Source organism: Egretta garzetta, unplaced genomic scaffold, assembly GCF_000687185.1.
Source record: "Egretta garzetta isolate BGI_Z169 unplaced genomic scaffold, ASM68718v1 scaffold573, whole genome shotgun sequence".
NCBI lineage: Eukaryota > Metazoa > Chordata > Aves > Pelecaniformes > Ardeidae > Egretta > Egretta garzetta.
In genome coordinates, this window is record NW_009259180.1 from 1,496,373 (window position 1) to 1,512,421 (window position 16,049).

General features: G+C 39.5%; 2 protein-coding genes across 2 annotated transcripts in view; one reads left to right on the forward strand and one right to left on the reverse strand.

Annotated features, from left to right (window-relative positions):
* Nucleotides 1–8,642, forward strand: part of LOC104123417 (NADH-cytochrome b5 reductase 2) — an 11,635-nt gene extending 2,993 nt beyond the window's left edge. Inside the window, exons 2-8 of the mRNA XM_035891247.1 lie at nucleotides 573–645; nucleotides 2,264–2,370; nucleotides 3,418–3,547; nucleotides 4,987–5,070; nucleotides 5,620–5,705; nucleotides 6,543–6,642; nucleotides 8,470–8,642. Coding sequence (XP_035747140.1) covers nucleotides 573–645; nucleotides 2,264–2,370; nucleotides 3,418–3,547; nucleotides 4,987–5,070; nucleotides 5,620–5,705; nucleotides 6,543–6,642; nucleotides 8,470–8,642 — 753 coding nt within the window. The remainder of the gene's footprint in view (nucleotides 1–572; nucleotides 646–2,263; nucleotides 2,371–3,417; nucleotides 3,548–4,986; nucleotides 5,071–5,619; nucleotides 5,706–6,542; nucleotides 6,643–8,469) is intronic.
* A 3,620-nt stretch (nucleotides 8,643–12,262) lies between these two features.
* PPFIBP2 (PPFIA binding protein 2) overlaps nucleotides 12,263–16,049 on the reverse strand; it is an 82,872-nt gene continuing 79,085 nt past the window's right edge. Inside the window, exons 26-29 of the mRNA XM_035891251.1 lie at nucleotides 15,221–15,409; nucleotides 14,651–14,818; nucleotides 13,019–13,084; nucleotides 12,263–12,334 (exon numbers count right to left, since the gene is read on the reverse strand). Coding sequence (XP_035747144.1) covers nucleotides 12,263–12,334; nucleotides 13,019–13,084; nucleotides 14,651–14,818; nucleotides 15,221–15,409 — 495 coding nt within the window. The remainder of the gene's footprint in view (nucleotides 12,335–13,018; nucleotides 13,085–14,650; nucleotides 14,819–15,220; nucleotides 15,410–16,049) is intronic.

A 16,049-nucleotide genomic window follows, 5' to 3' on the forward strand; every position in this document is an offset into this window, starting at 1 on the left:
GGAGAAGTGTGCAGAGCTCTGAAGGGCGGCTGTGGTTCCCGCAGCCAGGCTGCAGTGTTTCCCTAGGGTAGAGCAGGGTTCTTCAAAGTAATTTGTGCCTAGACTACAGTGTAATGGTTGTTTCAGAAGAAGAATGGACTAATTTCTTTGTAAGTTTGAATCCTAGTTTACAGCTGTTTTTCTCCCTTGATTCTTCTCCAGTGTGCATCAGGGAGCAGTAACCCCAACAGCCTGTGCTTCCGCACGTCGTGTCTTGCCTGATCTTTGGCCCCAAATTATGAAATGTGCTCACTGGCTTTGTGTAATAGAGGTTTCCAGATTTTCTTTATGTAAAGGTGCTATAGGGAATGTGCAGACAGGCAGAAGTCACTCCTTGTGGAATTGAAGAGGGAAAGGTTTTGGTTCTAAAACTTCTGATTGTTTACACTTGTCAAAGCCACTTCTGCTTCCCTTCCTAGCGTTTGGCTTCCATGCTAACAAAGAACAGGCTTAAAGCATATTGTGTTGAGTAGAGTTTGAAATTCAAAGCAGTATGAAGTTGACCTCATTCTGATTTTGTTTGGTTTTTTTAGGAAATCAGTCATGATACCAAGAAATTCCGGTTTGGGCTACCTTCACCAGATCATGTATTAGGATTACCTGTAGGTAAGTACTGAAAACACTTCATGGCATGCATTTCTGTTTCTAGGCTTTATAACTACACTGATGGTTCTTGGACTTCTGACTGTTTGGGAACTTAATCCTCAGCAAAGCAAGGAGTTAAAAGCTGCATCTGAATGCTGCTGTCAGAGAGAAATGTCAGATTGCCCAAAGGGGTTGTATTTCTGATCTTCTGCATGTGCTTTGTTCTGCTCTGCTTCTGTTAAACGTGTGGGGTAGTTTAGAACAAGAACAGTGAAACTGAACTGAGTCTGCTGAAATTCACCACCAGTCAGGATACAGGCAAGAATGGTATCTGTCAGAGCTTTCTCATATTTCTTATTTGCATTCTACTTCCATCTGATGCCCTCAGTTTATTGTCAACTGCCCTCATGCTTTTGATGAATACAGTCACACTTGTAGGGAGAAAGAGAACAACTCTTCTGTCTGGGAAGCTTGTAATTATTCTGTGCAGAATGAAGGGGAAAATACAACTACTGTACATGGAAGATGCTGAAATATTCAGAGCCTTTTCTGTGCATGCATTTAACTCTGATTTACGTACATACATGTACATCTTTGTTTTGCTTTCTATAGCATGAGGTTCATTTCAGACTAGGACTGGCACAGATTTCTTTCATGTCCCCTGCAAAACTGGTGGCATTGAACCTTGGATCTTAAATTAATGGTAAACTCTGCAGGGGAAAGTCTCCCTTTCTGATCTGCAGATGTAGCCCCTGTTGTCTTATACTATGTTTTGCAGTTTCCCTTGCTGTATGGCAAGTGTCAGGACCTTTCCTGTTGCGTGCTGTGAGCATGTACTTCTTGCATGCTGCTTTCTCCACATTCTGTTCCGGCTTGCATGGGAGAGTGTAATTGACCTGTCCACATGAACTAGACGAATGATAAACTAATTGAGATGTGCCCTGCAGTGCTTCTGTTTATCCAAACTTTGTTCTTAAGAATTTAGGAATAAGATCCTGCAACTGCTTGGGCCAGATTACTTCCTGGGAGATTCCTGCCTTCTGCTTTTTACCCAGGGTCATTATGCTAAAAATAAGGTGTTTTCTGCCAGTGTTGTTCCTGCTTTTTATTTTTCCATACAACTCTCTAGATTAGTGCTGTCTGGCTGAGAAGGCTACTCTTGGCAAGGAGTTTCAGTTCTTTTAATCAGCAGAAAGAAACGTGTGCCTTTTAGAGTCTGCTCTTGGAGTGTTAGGTTGAGCAAAGAGCTCTCTCGGGACAGCAGCATCCAATGCTGTGGAAGCCGCAGTGTTACAGAGGCAGGTGTTATGGAGAAGGAATATGGTCCAAGGCTTCGTTCTTGATGTCTTGGTGCAGAATCTCTGGGAATTTTGCTCTGAGAGATTGCTGCTATTAAACCATAATGCTTATTTCTTTCTTTGCTTATGTGAACTGGTGTATCCTTGCTTTCACTTCAGAAACAAATATGAGAACAGTAGAACCCCAAATATATACTATTTATATGGTAAAGATTTCCTCCATCATTGCTTGTGTTTAATGGGCTATACTACCTGCTTTTTCTGTCTTGTCCTGTCCTCCAGGCCTGAGAAAAGTCTGAATCCAGGGATAAAAAATAAATACTGTAATTCTTTTTCCCTAGGCCAACATGTTTACCTTTCCGCAAAAATCGATGGTAATCTGGTGATTCGAGCCTACACCCCAGTTTCCAGTGACGAGACAAAAGGTTATGTTGATTTAATTATAAAGGTAAATTTTGGGTTCCTTTAATATAGATGAATTGCTAACTGGAAGGAAGGAAAGTACTTCATTTTAGAGAAATAGAGTTTATTTTGATTGATCTTCTTTAAAATAGAATGCCTGCATGGCAAACAACTCATTTCATGTTATCTTTGAGTAGCAAGTTGTATCCCATGTATCTGCTACATGTCACCAAGAGATAGCAGAGGTAGGGAAGATGGAGAAGGGAATCACTTCCTTGGCAGTACTGCAGGAACTTCCCTAGTATCTTTTATTTGGCAACACACGAACAGTGATCACTCTCCCTCAAGCTGCCTATACTGCTATAGTACTTACTGCTAATAGCTCTAAGTAGGAAACAAGTCAGTAGGAACTGCTATCTTGGTGTGACGCTACAGAGATTGCAATTATATGTCTGTAAGCATCAGAAGTTGTGCTAATGTGTTTATTGATTCAAAAAATGGGACACAGAAACAAGGGAAATCCTTTAAGCTAGGGAATGCAGAATGATTTGATCCCAGGACTTCTGGATTTTCTAATCCTTTTCTACAATAGAGTTTGTCCTTAGGTAAAAATCTGGGCTTTTTTTGCATGCTCTGTTCTTCATGTTACAAGTATGGTCAATCGTTATTAACTACTTAACACTTACTATGTGCTTTGAAAGGTGAAGAAGCTGTCACGTGGCTGAAGTCTCTGGGGAGGTCTTAAAAAGAAAAGATGCAGCAATGCTATTTTCAGAAGGAGCGATTACAAAAATGGGGTAACATAAGGTTCTTGCTGGAGCAATAGTGAAATGAGGGCACCAGTACATAATCTGCCTGCCACCTATTCCTGTTAGCCTGGCTATTTGCAGAGAGCACAGGAACATGTGCATGAGAGAGCCCTTTACTTATTTTGCCTGCTTCCTGTGGCAAGGCACAACAGATAAATGAGAGCAAAGAATATTCTCAATTTTTTTCTCAGATGCTGAATTTCAGACCTGCGATATTCTACAGTTTGTAATATTGTCTGCAGGAAAGCTAGTGGTCAATATCATACAAATTATTGTTTTTACAGGTCTACCACAAAAATGTGAATCCCAAGTTTCCAGCAGGTGGGAAGATGTCCCAGTACCTAGATGACATGAAAATTGGAGATATTATTGACTTCAGAGGGCCAAACGGGCTCCTTGTCTATAAGGGGGCAGGTACTGTGACATGAAGGTGGGAGAGCAAAAGGGAGGAACTTTTATTGGTTATTTTCAGAGCTGTTTTGTAAAACTTGACAAGTTCATAGAGAATGTTTTTTAAAAAGTGGAAAAGAGAAAATCTACCTTTCCTGGTCTTGAGTTTATTTTGTGTGATGAATAGCTGGTGGTTGTCACACTCCTGGGACCATATAATTAAATCTAAAAAACTGCTATTGCATTGTATTACTGAGAAGGCTGCACTGGAAATAGTACCTCAGCTATACATATGGAGAGAAATGTTCCAGATGCTTCTTAAGCAAGGGAGGTTGTGGCCTAAAATGCCCCCTGAGAATCCCAGCGTTGTTACTGAATAACCCACTGACTGCAAGCCAGCTCTATTTCATGATTAAGCCAGGTCTGAGTTGACTGGGAGGAAGTAAGTTCAGAGACGTAATCCTCTTTCAAGATGCAAGTGAAAGATTTTGCTTTGATCTTGACTGAGAGGGACCATGCATTTAACTCCTACTTCAGGGGGATAAGAGCTCATCAGTGCTTCTCTGGATCATGATATTTTATGATGAGTAATATACTGATCAAGCCATTATATCTCAGAGGAAATGGGCGATGCATGTTTTACAAACGTTCCTTTCTGCTCTGCTTTGGCTGCTACAAAGAGTAGTAGCTAGGAAAGCTTGTTACCAGTTACAGGTCTCTTAAAAGATGATTGGAATATGTCAAGTGCTTTTCATATAAGGTGCTTTTCATGGGCTTCTCACTGGCTTGGTCCTTGGAGATTAATTCAATTAAAAACTGGTTTTGTGGCAGTTCTGAAGCAATGGCATACCCAGGTATGGAGCAGAACTCTGCAAGGTCTTGTCATCACAGGATACTAGAAGGTAGTCGCCTAGCTTACTGCGAGTGTCACGGGGATCCCATTAACTGGAAATGAATTACAGTAATAAAGTGCTTGATGATGAATGTATGCAAGGCTCCAACACTCCTGATTTTAATCTTTGCAGGGGTTTTTGCTTGATGCTGGTTTAATACATTGAATGTGGACACACACAAATGGGTAGATCCATGGTGCAAGTGAGGATGAAGATGGCCTGAGAAACCTGCTTCTCTGTAGTAGGGGCTGTGCTTGCCTTTAGCTATCACTAACATTCACAGTTGCTGAGTTGTGTTCTAGGCTGTGATGGCGGGAATCCTTGAGTTTATTATAGATCATGTTGGGTAAAAAAGGGAAGGAGTAAATCAGTTGCTGAAAGCTAGGGTTGGAGTTTACAGAGACAAAGGGGTTTCTATTTGTTGTGCTCGATGTTGTGCGGAGTCCATTTAGCATTTTCAGAAGATCTGTCCCAATTAATTGGTGGGCTGTAGTAATTTATTCCCATAGAAGTTGTATCCATGTTTGTTTAGGAGTTGATATACCTATAGGTTTTGAATATTTCTTCTAGGTACCTTTCTTATCAAGCCTCATAAGAAGTCTGAAGCAGAGAAAAAGTTTGCAAAACATCTTGGGATGATAGCTGGAGGAACAGGTAAAACTATTCTCATCACATGGAATGTCTAGAGAACAAAGGTGTCTTTACGGATGTGTGTGAGGAGTATCAAATCTGTACTTCAGTAGCAGAGCACTTCCACCTGTATTTCTTTTCGTGAAGTGTTTGGTGACACTGAGGCTTTCTGGTGGTTTGAGCTCAGTCCTGGGAGCTAGCAACTTCAGAGTGTTAGTCTTGATTTACTGTTGACCTCAGAGAAGTCACTTCATCTCTTTAAGCTGCAGTCTCAATGACAAAAAATATTTTAGAAGAATGTCTTGAGGGTAAAATTACTGTATGATATAGAGAAGACTGAAGAGGAAAGCCCCAGATACAAGTACTGTGGTTTTGGTTTTGTTTTGAAACTATTTGTAATAATAGAAACCCCCAACCTCTGCATTTGGCACGGATTAGAAATTCAGAGGTATGTAGCCCTGTGCAAACTAAGCTCCCCTTGAACACTGAAGGAAGGCAGCATTAGTATTGAAACTGCAGCCTTAAGTGGGTTGAAAGAAATAGCTGGTTTTTAACAGCTTTGTTTTTTAACAGGAATAACTCCTATGTTGCAGCTGATCCGTCATATCACAAACGATCCTAAGGACTCCACAAAATGTTACCTCCTTTTTGCTAACCAGGTGAGTACTCATCTGTTTTCCTTCTTTAATGGCCTGGGTTTTTTGCTGACCTCTGGGCTTTTTAAACTGATGGGACATTGACCCCTGGAGAAAATACTGCTCTGCCTGTTTCATACTCTTCCATTGCCTTTGGGTTTGTATTTTCACCCAACCATTTATGAGAAAGTTTTATCTGAGACAGCACTTTTAAAAATGATCAGTATAGGGCGGAGCAGGAAATGGTTATTATGTAAGTTCTTAATCTATTGTCTTGGGTTAAAATGATTTAAGAAGGAGAAACCGACTTAAAAAAATTAGCCATAAGGCCCTTTATAAATACTGCGTGGTGCTGTCATAGTTCCCATGATCTTTTATTTGTTTGGAAGGTGGCACCTCAGTTTCACTTACACTCCCTAATTCCTGTATTAGGGATTAAATAGTGTGAATAGATCCTTAGCCTTCTACTCATTTTATTCCTTCACTGATTTCAAGGAAACAGGATTTTGTTCTGTTAATCTGTTTCTACAGTTAACCTTCACCATGCTGGTACAGGGCTGTATTTGCCAGGGTTAGAGACAAATCCAGCTACTTGTGATTTTAGCCTGGATTACAAAGTTTTTCAAATTGTCATCTTTAAGACAGTCTTTAGGTGGCTATTGTCTCATACTTTGTTGTTCTTAATCTGAATTTATAGAAGCCTGTAATGATAATAGCCTATCAGGTAAGGGGGGAGAGGGGGAAATCACTTTCTTGGTTTGAATGAGTTATCATTGCTTTTGCCTTGTTGAATGCCAGATGAGCTCACATTAGAGGGCATCTTGAGATGGTTTGGAGCTAAACAGTAGTCTCATTTTGCAGACAGAAAAAGATATATTACTGAGAGCTGAGCTAGAAGACATTGCTAAGAGGCATCCTGATCAGTTCACGCTGTGGTATACGCTGGACCGACCTCCACAAGGTAGGCTGCTGGTACGCACTGGAAGTGCCTTTGCTCATCACAGTACAAGTCAGAGTTTCACTCTTGTTCAAGGGGCCACTAGTACAGTATCAAGTGTTCTTGTCTTACACTATTTTACACAACAAAGACACCCCCCAAACCCTCAGAAACAAGTCTTACCGCAACACCTGTTTCGAAAAGTGTTCTAAACCAGGTGGGCCTTAGAAAGTGTGAACCAATAATTTACTCCTGTTGGGTGAGACACAGGTTTCTCAGCAGATCTTTTGATATATTTCAGGATGTGCCAGTTTCTTGGACTTCTCAGCAAAATTTACAGCTGTTTTGGGATAACATCTCCTCAATCAGGTTATGTTAGCATTTTGTTGGCATTAAATTGCTTAATACCTGTAAATAGAACATGCACATCTTTGTTTTGCAGCAGCTCTAGATTAGATTCTGTAAAACAGAGCTGCCATGTGTATAGATTAAAGCATTAACTGTAGGCTAGTGTGGAAAATTCTGGATTAGAAATGGAGGGAGAGGTTGAACTCTACTGAATCTCCATTGAAACCTGGGTATTCATGTTTGCTGATGTTGTAAGTGATCTGAGCTTTTGTTTAACAGATGCAAGAGCCAAACTAAGTCAGATCAAAGTTCCGTGCCTGTTGTCAGCAATAGCCATGAGTAGATGGCCAGAGAAGAGTAACAGCAGGCCTTGATACTCTTCCAGTCTTTAATATTTCGCAGTTCTGAGCCAAATGTGTCTCTGTAGATACAGTAACCCTCAGTGGACTGACTACTTTTGTATGAACTTACTGTTTGGAGCCTGGGGGAGCTTCTTGGCAGTCTATTAGTGGTTCCATAGGATTAGCACTTTTGCGTGAAGAATGACTCCCTCTGGTTTGCATTTGCCTCTTTAATTCTTGTGTTGGAAGAGTGTGACGTTACTAATTTTACAGACATCAGTTACCCCTGCTGCCCCATCTCTTCCATCCTGAAGATTGCTGGTATTCCCCACATAGCAGTGATTACACCTTTGCTCACCCTTGTTCTCCCACCTCTCAACCTTTTCCAGCTCTGCTATGGCCCTTTTCGAGCTGAGCAGATCAGAACTGAGCAGCAGTAGTCAAGATGCAGGCAAACTCTTCATTTTTAATTTGACATGGTGTTCCCTTTTCCTTTCCTAATACTTCTTAAGACTTCATATGCCTCTTGACTGCTGCTGTTTTCATAACCCCGATATCTTGCTCTTCATAAATGAGCTTAATGCACATATTTTTATATGTGAAGGCAGGATTATTTTTCCTACTTGGCTCACTTTAAATGGCAGATGCATTCAGTAATATTACTGCTTGAAATCATTTAGTGTTTCTTTTCTAATTTTTTTTTCTCTCATCACTTAACTACACAGCAGAACTTTTGTCATCTTCAAACTTTGTCATCTCACCACTCGATCTCTTTTCCAATTTTGGGTGTTTTTTGTTTTTTTTAATGTGTTGGATGGCCCAGGTCTCAATACCTTTCCCTGCACAGCTGCCCCAGGTATCCTCTCCACTGGAAAAGATGATTCACTCTTTCTGTTGTCTAAATTCTTCTAAATGTATCATTTATTCACAGACTTTCATGTCTTATCAACCAGATCCTCATTATCCACATGCTTGTTGTCCCTATCGAAGTGGGGGCAACTAGGTTTGAGCTCAGTGAGGGATTTAACCCGCTCTTGGTTTGTGGTGATGGTGGCGTAACTATGTTGATTCTTCAGCTACTTTGTGGGTATAACAGATGCAGCTTAAACAGGCTTCAGGCTGTACAGAGATTCAAATTAATAGTTTAATTTCTTTGTTTCAGATTGGCACTACAGTTCTGGCTTTGTCACTGCAGACATGATTAAAACCCACCTCCCTCCCCCCGGCAGCGAGACGCTCATTCTCATGTGTGGGCCACCACCTATGATTCAGTTTGCCTGTCAGCCCAACCTGGACGAGCTTGGCTATCCCAAGAGCAGTACATTTTCTTATTAACACTGATGTCATCTGATACCTTTTCGTAAGTACTGCATGTTTTCCTACAGGTACAACTGATACGTAACTGTGCAGTATTTCTTCTTATGTGTGTTTTTTAACTGCTTAATATAAGTTCTGTGGTTTATAACTTCATAATTGCCTTTGCATGTTTTAATACCAAGAAGTTTGGGAGCTCATCTTGAATTGTGTGGAAGTAACTTTGTCTAACCTCTTAAGTTAGTATGAAATGTTAATTCTGAGGAGAAAAAAAATTAAGTGTAATCGGAGAGGTAGGACAGAGGTAAAACCACTTGTTTGTTAACATGGGTATGGAATTTAGAGAGAGCTATAAAACTGGACTAGGATTATTTGACTGTGCTCTATAGGTAATTCATTTAGTGCATCCTGGGAAAGGAGAATACAAAGTACAGTCATCTTTTTTTTTTTTTTTACAGCCCTTTATCGGGGACTATGAAAGAAGTCACAGTAGGCTATTGAAACAGTGAACAGAATTTGGGAAACATGCAAACTGTTAATTACTGTAACAGAAATTCTCATTAGTATGACATTTATTCAGGAAGATTACGTAACTTCATGCTGTCGTCTTCATGCTGTCATGTTTAGTCTTAGCTAAACAATCACTGCCAACTGTATAGGGAGGTTCTGGGCTGCACATACAGACATAACTATCCAGTGATGTTACATCATTTGAGTGTAGTGCTTGCTTTCTTGGCAGTTTCAGAAACTTCTTTTGCTTAAGAGAAAACATGGCTTCTTACATCCTATGTAAGTTATGCCGAGCCGATCTCAGCTCATGCCCTATCGCGGTGTCCTCTCTTACCACATAGCATTTAATTCTTAGTCTTCAGTGCCTGAAGTACTGTATGTTCATTTCCAGGAATTCGTTTATACAGCATTTGGTTAAGGGTCTGACAACTCCCTGAGCCAGAAGACTCGTTTCTTCAGATCCTAATGAGTATGTTTACTGAGTATTTTTATTAATCTAAAGCAAAACCAAAGGACTTGACTAGTTAAAAAATTGACACACGGGTTTTGCACTTGCATCAGTTACATTTGTAGCAACAATGCAAAGACAGACACAGACAGGGATTCAGACTGTGATTCTGTCCCTCATGAGATATCAGCCATGTGTATTTGTGTTAGAATCATTCAACAGTAATCAAGAGAGGGAGGAACACTCAGAATTTATTCATAACAGTCAAAAAATAAGCATTTATACCTGTGTTATGCTAATTAGGATTTGTTACTCGCTCTAAAAAAAAAATCAATTATTTTTGTAGATTGACTATTCACAGCCAAGTTAGCACAACACCACGCTGAGTTGTAAATACATCATTGAAATCTGAAAATCTGTTTGGAATATCCCAGTGATATTAAGGCTGCCTCTGCTGGAGCAGCTTATCCTACCTGTAGTGCTGTAATAATCTGCTGGCTAATTAACCTGACAAAGTATTTCAAATGCCCATAGTACATGATCTGGTCGCTAGTGTTGGTTGCATTGCCAGATTAGAGATGTACTTGGCTGGTATGTTTAATACCTTTCATTAGAGCATTTTTAGTTTGCTGATGTGTAGACTGACTTCTCATTCCTTTGCATTTTTCCATTATTATTTCACTGTTCAGTGATTTGAAAAAAAATTGCCTTGGTTTTACCATTTTGGACAACAAAAATCATGTGTTTAGCTTCTAAAATCCAATCATACAGTGCAGGGTCTGTCGCGAGAGGCTCATGGAGTGAGGACTGGAATAGGTCACCTTTAAAAAGTGCCCGAGAGCTCTCTAAGAGCCCCTGCTGCACACTCTGGACAGTACCTGAGCTTTCCCCTTTATGTGAGAGGGCTGTGGCTGGGAGTGACCTGCCCTCAGGCTACATTAATACGTAAACCAACACCCTGCAGCCAGCAAGGAGAGAGTAATGGAAACCATCCATGTACATACCAAGTCTTTTCTTTACAACTGAGCAAATGTATTTTCTGGCATTTCCCTGTTTACTAAGATATCTTATTAATACATGAGAGGCACAGGTCAACAGGTGCCACAAGCAATTGCTACTGTAAAGGAGACACTTTCATCCTCAAACATTTCCATATTTCCCTCTGTTACAGTGCTGCAGTCCTGCCTAGCTCAGCAGAATAGCAACAGATCTATTTTGTCAGGTGTCTTAAAAAAACAAAAATTTGTTTTATTATGATACTTGCCTGATGCTCCTTAGTCACATTTTACACATCACAGAACAGTAATGTTTGTCTCCTATATATCACAGAGCAGTAATGTTTGTCTCCTATTCCTAAATAAATTATTCCATGAAAATCTATCTGTAGCTGGAATGAAAAGAAAAGGAGTTTCTTTCAGAACTGAAAGTGAACAGCAATGTTGTTTACAACATCACCAGTTCTCATGCAAACATTACAGAAGTATTTCTACTGCAATCTCCAGTCCTTAGGGCTGTTTGCAGCCATATGCTTAATTAGGTGTAACTATGGAAAGAAAACAGGCTTCTTACCATCCCTGTCTTCCTGAGAGCCTGTGCTATGTTTCAGACCAGCCAGGTATGGGGCTCAGAAAACTTTGTCTGAACTTATATTGGCTGTTCAGAAGGCTTATGAGCATCCTGATGCTTGCACATGTGTGTCAGTACCACCCCTTTTAGGCAAAATGTCAGTGTACAGGAGCCCATCCAATAGTTCTAGTTAAAGAACTGTCATTTATAACCAAAAAACGGATCGTGCTGAAAATTGCGCTTACCCTACAGAGTGTGGTGAACACCATTCTTAAAGTTACATTTTACATTAGTTAAGTGTTGTGATTGCTCCTTGATTGTGAACATCCTAGTGCACATGTAAAAATGAAATGATTAAAAAACCCAATCACTTTAAATGAAGTACCAGCTTTTGAGTCCATCATTTTTCCTGGTAGTCTCAGTTACATTTCCTGCTGTAGCTGGTCAGTGCCTTTTTGAGTTAGATAAAGCTTTGTAACGTGCCATCTTGATTGTCATCCTCCTGAGGAAAGCAAGGGCTTGATAGATAGTCTTGTGGTCCATTCTTCCCATGCTACGCTGCACTTATCTACATAAAGAGGGCAGGGCATGAGCTAATGAAAGGGATGAGTGATTAAAATAATTTTATGAGAAACAGTCTTTGGCAAGACTGCAGTAGTAGTTAGTGAGCCATTACTGCTGCACTCACCAGCATCCCTCTGAATTTCTAGGTGGCTCTGATTAGTTCATGTGGTACAATAGAGTATTAATGATTCCTGCATTACAAGTTAATTATAAAAATAAAAAAAATTACAAAAGTTCTTTATATAACAGTACATAAACATACCACATAAAAGATGGCTGAATAGAAGGGTAAAACGTGTTGCCAGTCTTGGCTTTCCAGACCCTGGATGAGTGCCGCTTCTCTCTCAACACCTATTTCGCGTTACCAAATACAGAAACCAGCGTGGAGGAGAGTTACCTGTAACGTGTTGCTACATTGACAATATTAACTGTTACGTGGCAAGTCTCATTGGCAGAAAAGAGGTAAAGCTTTTCTGCACCACAGCATCAAGCTTCTCCTGGCCATCCCTCTGGACAGGCATGAGGTATTAGTGTTCTTGGTCATGTTGAAGCATCATCTCCAGTCTTCAAAGGTAGGTGTTAAAAATCTGCTGTCATTCAGCATTTCATCTTGGCTTAACATCGTCTGGAAAAACAAGGTATGAACGAGTAAGCACGTTCAGTTAAGAGGCCTATAGTTATAGAAATCCAACTGTAATGAGATCAGATTCACAACAGAGGGAGTTAGAGCCACATAAAATTAAATGGAATTTCTTGAATGCAGCTTTAAACAAACTTATTTGCTTAAGGAAATTCTCACAGAGATTGTGTGTGTGGCATGTGACTCAACTCTGTTACGTAATTCTTCACTGTACCTTTCAGTCAGCTTTTTGTTGGGTTTTTGGTTGTTTTTTTATTTAGCTGCTATGGAGTCAGGAATTAATAGAATGAATTTTTTTGGTTTGTTTTCTGTGGAGTTTTAGCTGATGTAAATTTTCAAGTCTGTACCTCTTTGCTAGACTTTGCTGTGACTGAGGCATTCGATGGTGGTTACTTGCAAAATCTTTGAAGAATTGTTTACATTTAAGGGGCTGTCATTGGGTCAAAGAGAGCTCAAGAAAACTTAAAATAGGGCTAAAGGAGTCTTAATTTCTAGTGCAATTTAAAATCGGGGTTTTTTGGACTGTGAATGCACAACCAGGCTATAAAGAGGTACTTAACCAGAATAATGACCCACATACTCTTAACTACCACCAGCAATGACCAACTTTCACTGAATACTAGCAGAATACATTTGTGACTTTAAACCAAGAGTGAAATTAGTACATACCGTCAGGTGGCTTATGCCTTGAGAGAGAGCCCCTATTTGCATTACTGTTCCTTCTGAATGTTCCATCTGTAAAAGTATTCAGGAACCAGTTCAAATCAGGCAGTACGTGCAATTTTATTCACTCTACATGCATCTTTGGGAGGTATCTGTGCCTGGACAAACGAAGGCGTGGTACATTTAAAAGCTGTGATTTCTGCACATTAACAAAAATGCCTCCATGCTGTAAGGTATATGAAAAAACATTAACGATAGGAGGAATGAATCCTGATTAGGGAAGATTGATTCCATGAAACTTGAGCTGTAATTCGCACAAGGAACAGAAAAGCTTAACTGGTATTATCAGAGAAGAGTAATATTTTCCAGGTGGCGTAACACTTATTATACTTTTAGTAGTCGTTTTCCACAGGCAAGCAGTAAGAGCCCTTCATGATACAGCCCTACCTATTCTTATATAAAAAGGTTGTCAGTTCTAGGGCCCTGAGGTTGCGCCGCATGACCACATGCTCCGAAGTCATGCTTAGCTGAAAGGCCATGCTCCGAGAGAAAAATCCAGTATTCCTGTAGTGCCTGAACAACTGCATAAGCTGTTGGCTCAGACTTAATGCATTCACTTGCAACTCTTAACTGTGCAAGATACTATAGTCAAGATTTGGCATTGTGCCTACTTAGGAACAGTATTTTGCTAAGTGTACTTTGAAAAAGACAATGGTTAGATAATGAAATGAGATGTTAGATGCAGTAAATCATGCAAACGAAAAAATTACTTTCACAGTTAGTCTTTTCAAGTTTGTGACCATTCCCTTACTCTAGGCTTAAGGTGTTTTTATCTCACTTAAGGTCACCGGAGGTAGGACAGTTTACCCCAGCTGCCTCTTGCGTGTTGCCAGAGTTCACACAAGCCTCCAGGAGCTCCATTTTTCAGGGTTTATATCCCTTTACACAACAGCAAAGTTGAATAAAATTTGATGGGTTTTAGTCATCATTTGTCTGTATGATGTCAAGACAGTTTTGTTCACAAGTTCACTACTACATAACAAAAGTGAATTATTTAAGTATTGGTTTATTAATCAGCTTTTTCATTACTGATGCACTATTTTCACATATACTGTCTAAGCATAACTACTCCCCACTGTACATAATGAAAGAAAAATTCAGTTGGATTCTTTGATTAACGTCTGTTAAAAATATACAATCCAGTTGTATTTAATATAGAACTTGATAACTTTGTACAAATTTGTCCAAATAAATTTACTACATTAAAAACCACCCATAAAGATAATGAAAAAAGTAGCATGCCATACTCAGATTATGAAAGCTAGAAGTACAAAAGTGTTGTTTACTGCAACCTCCACCTTAATTGTCAAAAGACATCAATCTTCGTAGTGTAAAGGTGTTCTATTCCTGAAAAAGGGCTTGAAGATGGAGGAGTTGAGTTTATTATCATGTTGATTAAAAAAAAATTAACCTGGCATTCTTAGTACAGAACTCTTCCCAGTGTCCACAGCCAATACTTTCTCAATGAGTTCATGCCATGTAGCAAATACGTTGTTATATGCTAACTTTGGGTTATTTGCAAGCTTTGGAATGCATGGGCAGGATGAGATGAGAATGGTGTCAGTCTGTCTGTCCCACCTGATCCAGGTCCCTATCAGTGAATGGACTAAGTCCTTTGTATCCACCGTATTTCTGAGTACCGTTGGTAGCAGCTGGGTTTGTATCCATAGGACAAATGTAGTCCGTTGATTCATCAAATTTCTTTTTTCTTAAGTTTCCAAAATGTGAAAATCCAAGTTTCTTTGGCTAAAATAAAAAGACAACAAGTTTTAAATAAGAAAAATAAGCTTGTCCTTTAAATTTTAAAATCCTTTCCTTTTTGATTAACTGCTATACCCTAGTCCTTTAAGTGTGTAGATTTTGAACTGAATAAATTGAATTGTTTTCAAATTGGGAGTTACAGTTGATTCTGAATACATTTAGGGAGTATTCGTTCTACAAAAAGATGGCAGGGATTGCAATGTTTCTTTCAGAAGCTGATTTAAACAGATACAAATTATTTAATGCTTTGGTATCTAGAATTAAGGAAACTGTAACACTCCTAGAACTCACCTCTGCCTGCCCATGTTTGTCCCTTATTTTCTTTATAAGGCAGGGGAGAGGAAGTCTGAAATTCTGAAATCTCTCCTTTTTGAGAGCAGTACGTACCCGAACTTTGGCAGTGGTGGTGAGAGGTGTGTATGTTGTTGACTCCGTTATTTCTCTTTTTTCTTGTTGTGCTTCTGGTCCAATTAATACGTTAAAATTGGTTGTTAGGTGGCGTCGCAGGAGGGTCTTTTGTGGTGGAATATTCAGCAGCATTGCCAGTGTGTCACCATTGAAGCGAGGCTCGAGAATCTATTAAAAAATGGCAGAATATTTGTTTTTTAATACAGTTAAATATTTGCAATAGTAAACCATTACAGTGCTTATCAGAGGGATTTCTCATCTTACTAAGCTGTCTATCTATGTTACACCTTTTATACCTCACTGGCGATGTGATACTCATGAGGGTTTGAATGGCAAATGCATGAAAGTAGGCACTAAGAAATGCAGAGCGTGGTCAGGCAAGTGCTTCTTCACATTTATCATCAAACCTTACATTTGTTTGGATTTGAACAAATGTGTTTTCAGAATTTTCTGCTCTACTCTGAGAGTATAAACTTAATTTTAGCACGATTTTTTCTATTTCATTTCTGCAAAAGTTCTACGGCACTGGAATCATGGTATTTCAGAATTCTGACTTTACTAAGTTGCAAATAGCTCTGAATGTTTTGAATTAAAAAAATGTCATTCCTGATTGCTGACAAGACTGCTGCGAGTCCAGGACAGTTATTTACTGTGGCTCAGAATTCTACCAAAACCACTCAAAGAAAGACTCAGCGATGCCTTATCAGTAAGTAACTTTCCCAGGTACTGTTTTAGTTTTTTATGTCCTGCTGTTAAACACTCACGCACAACTCAGCTTTGATTATAACAAATATTTTAGAAGTTTCTT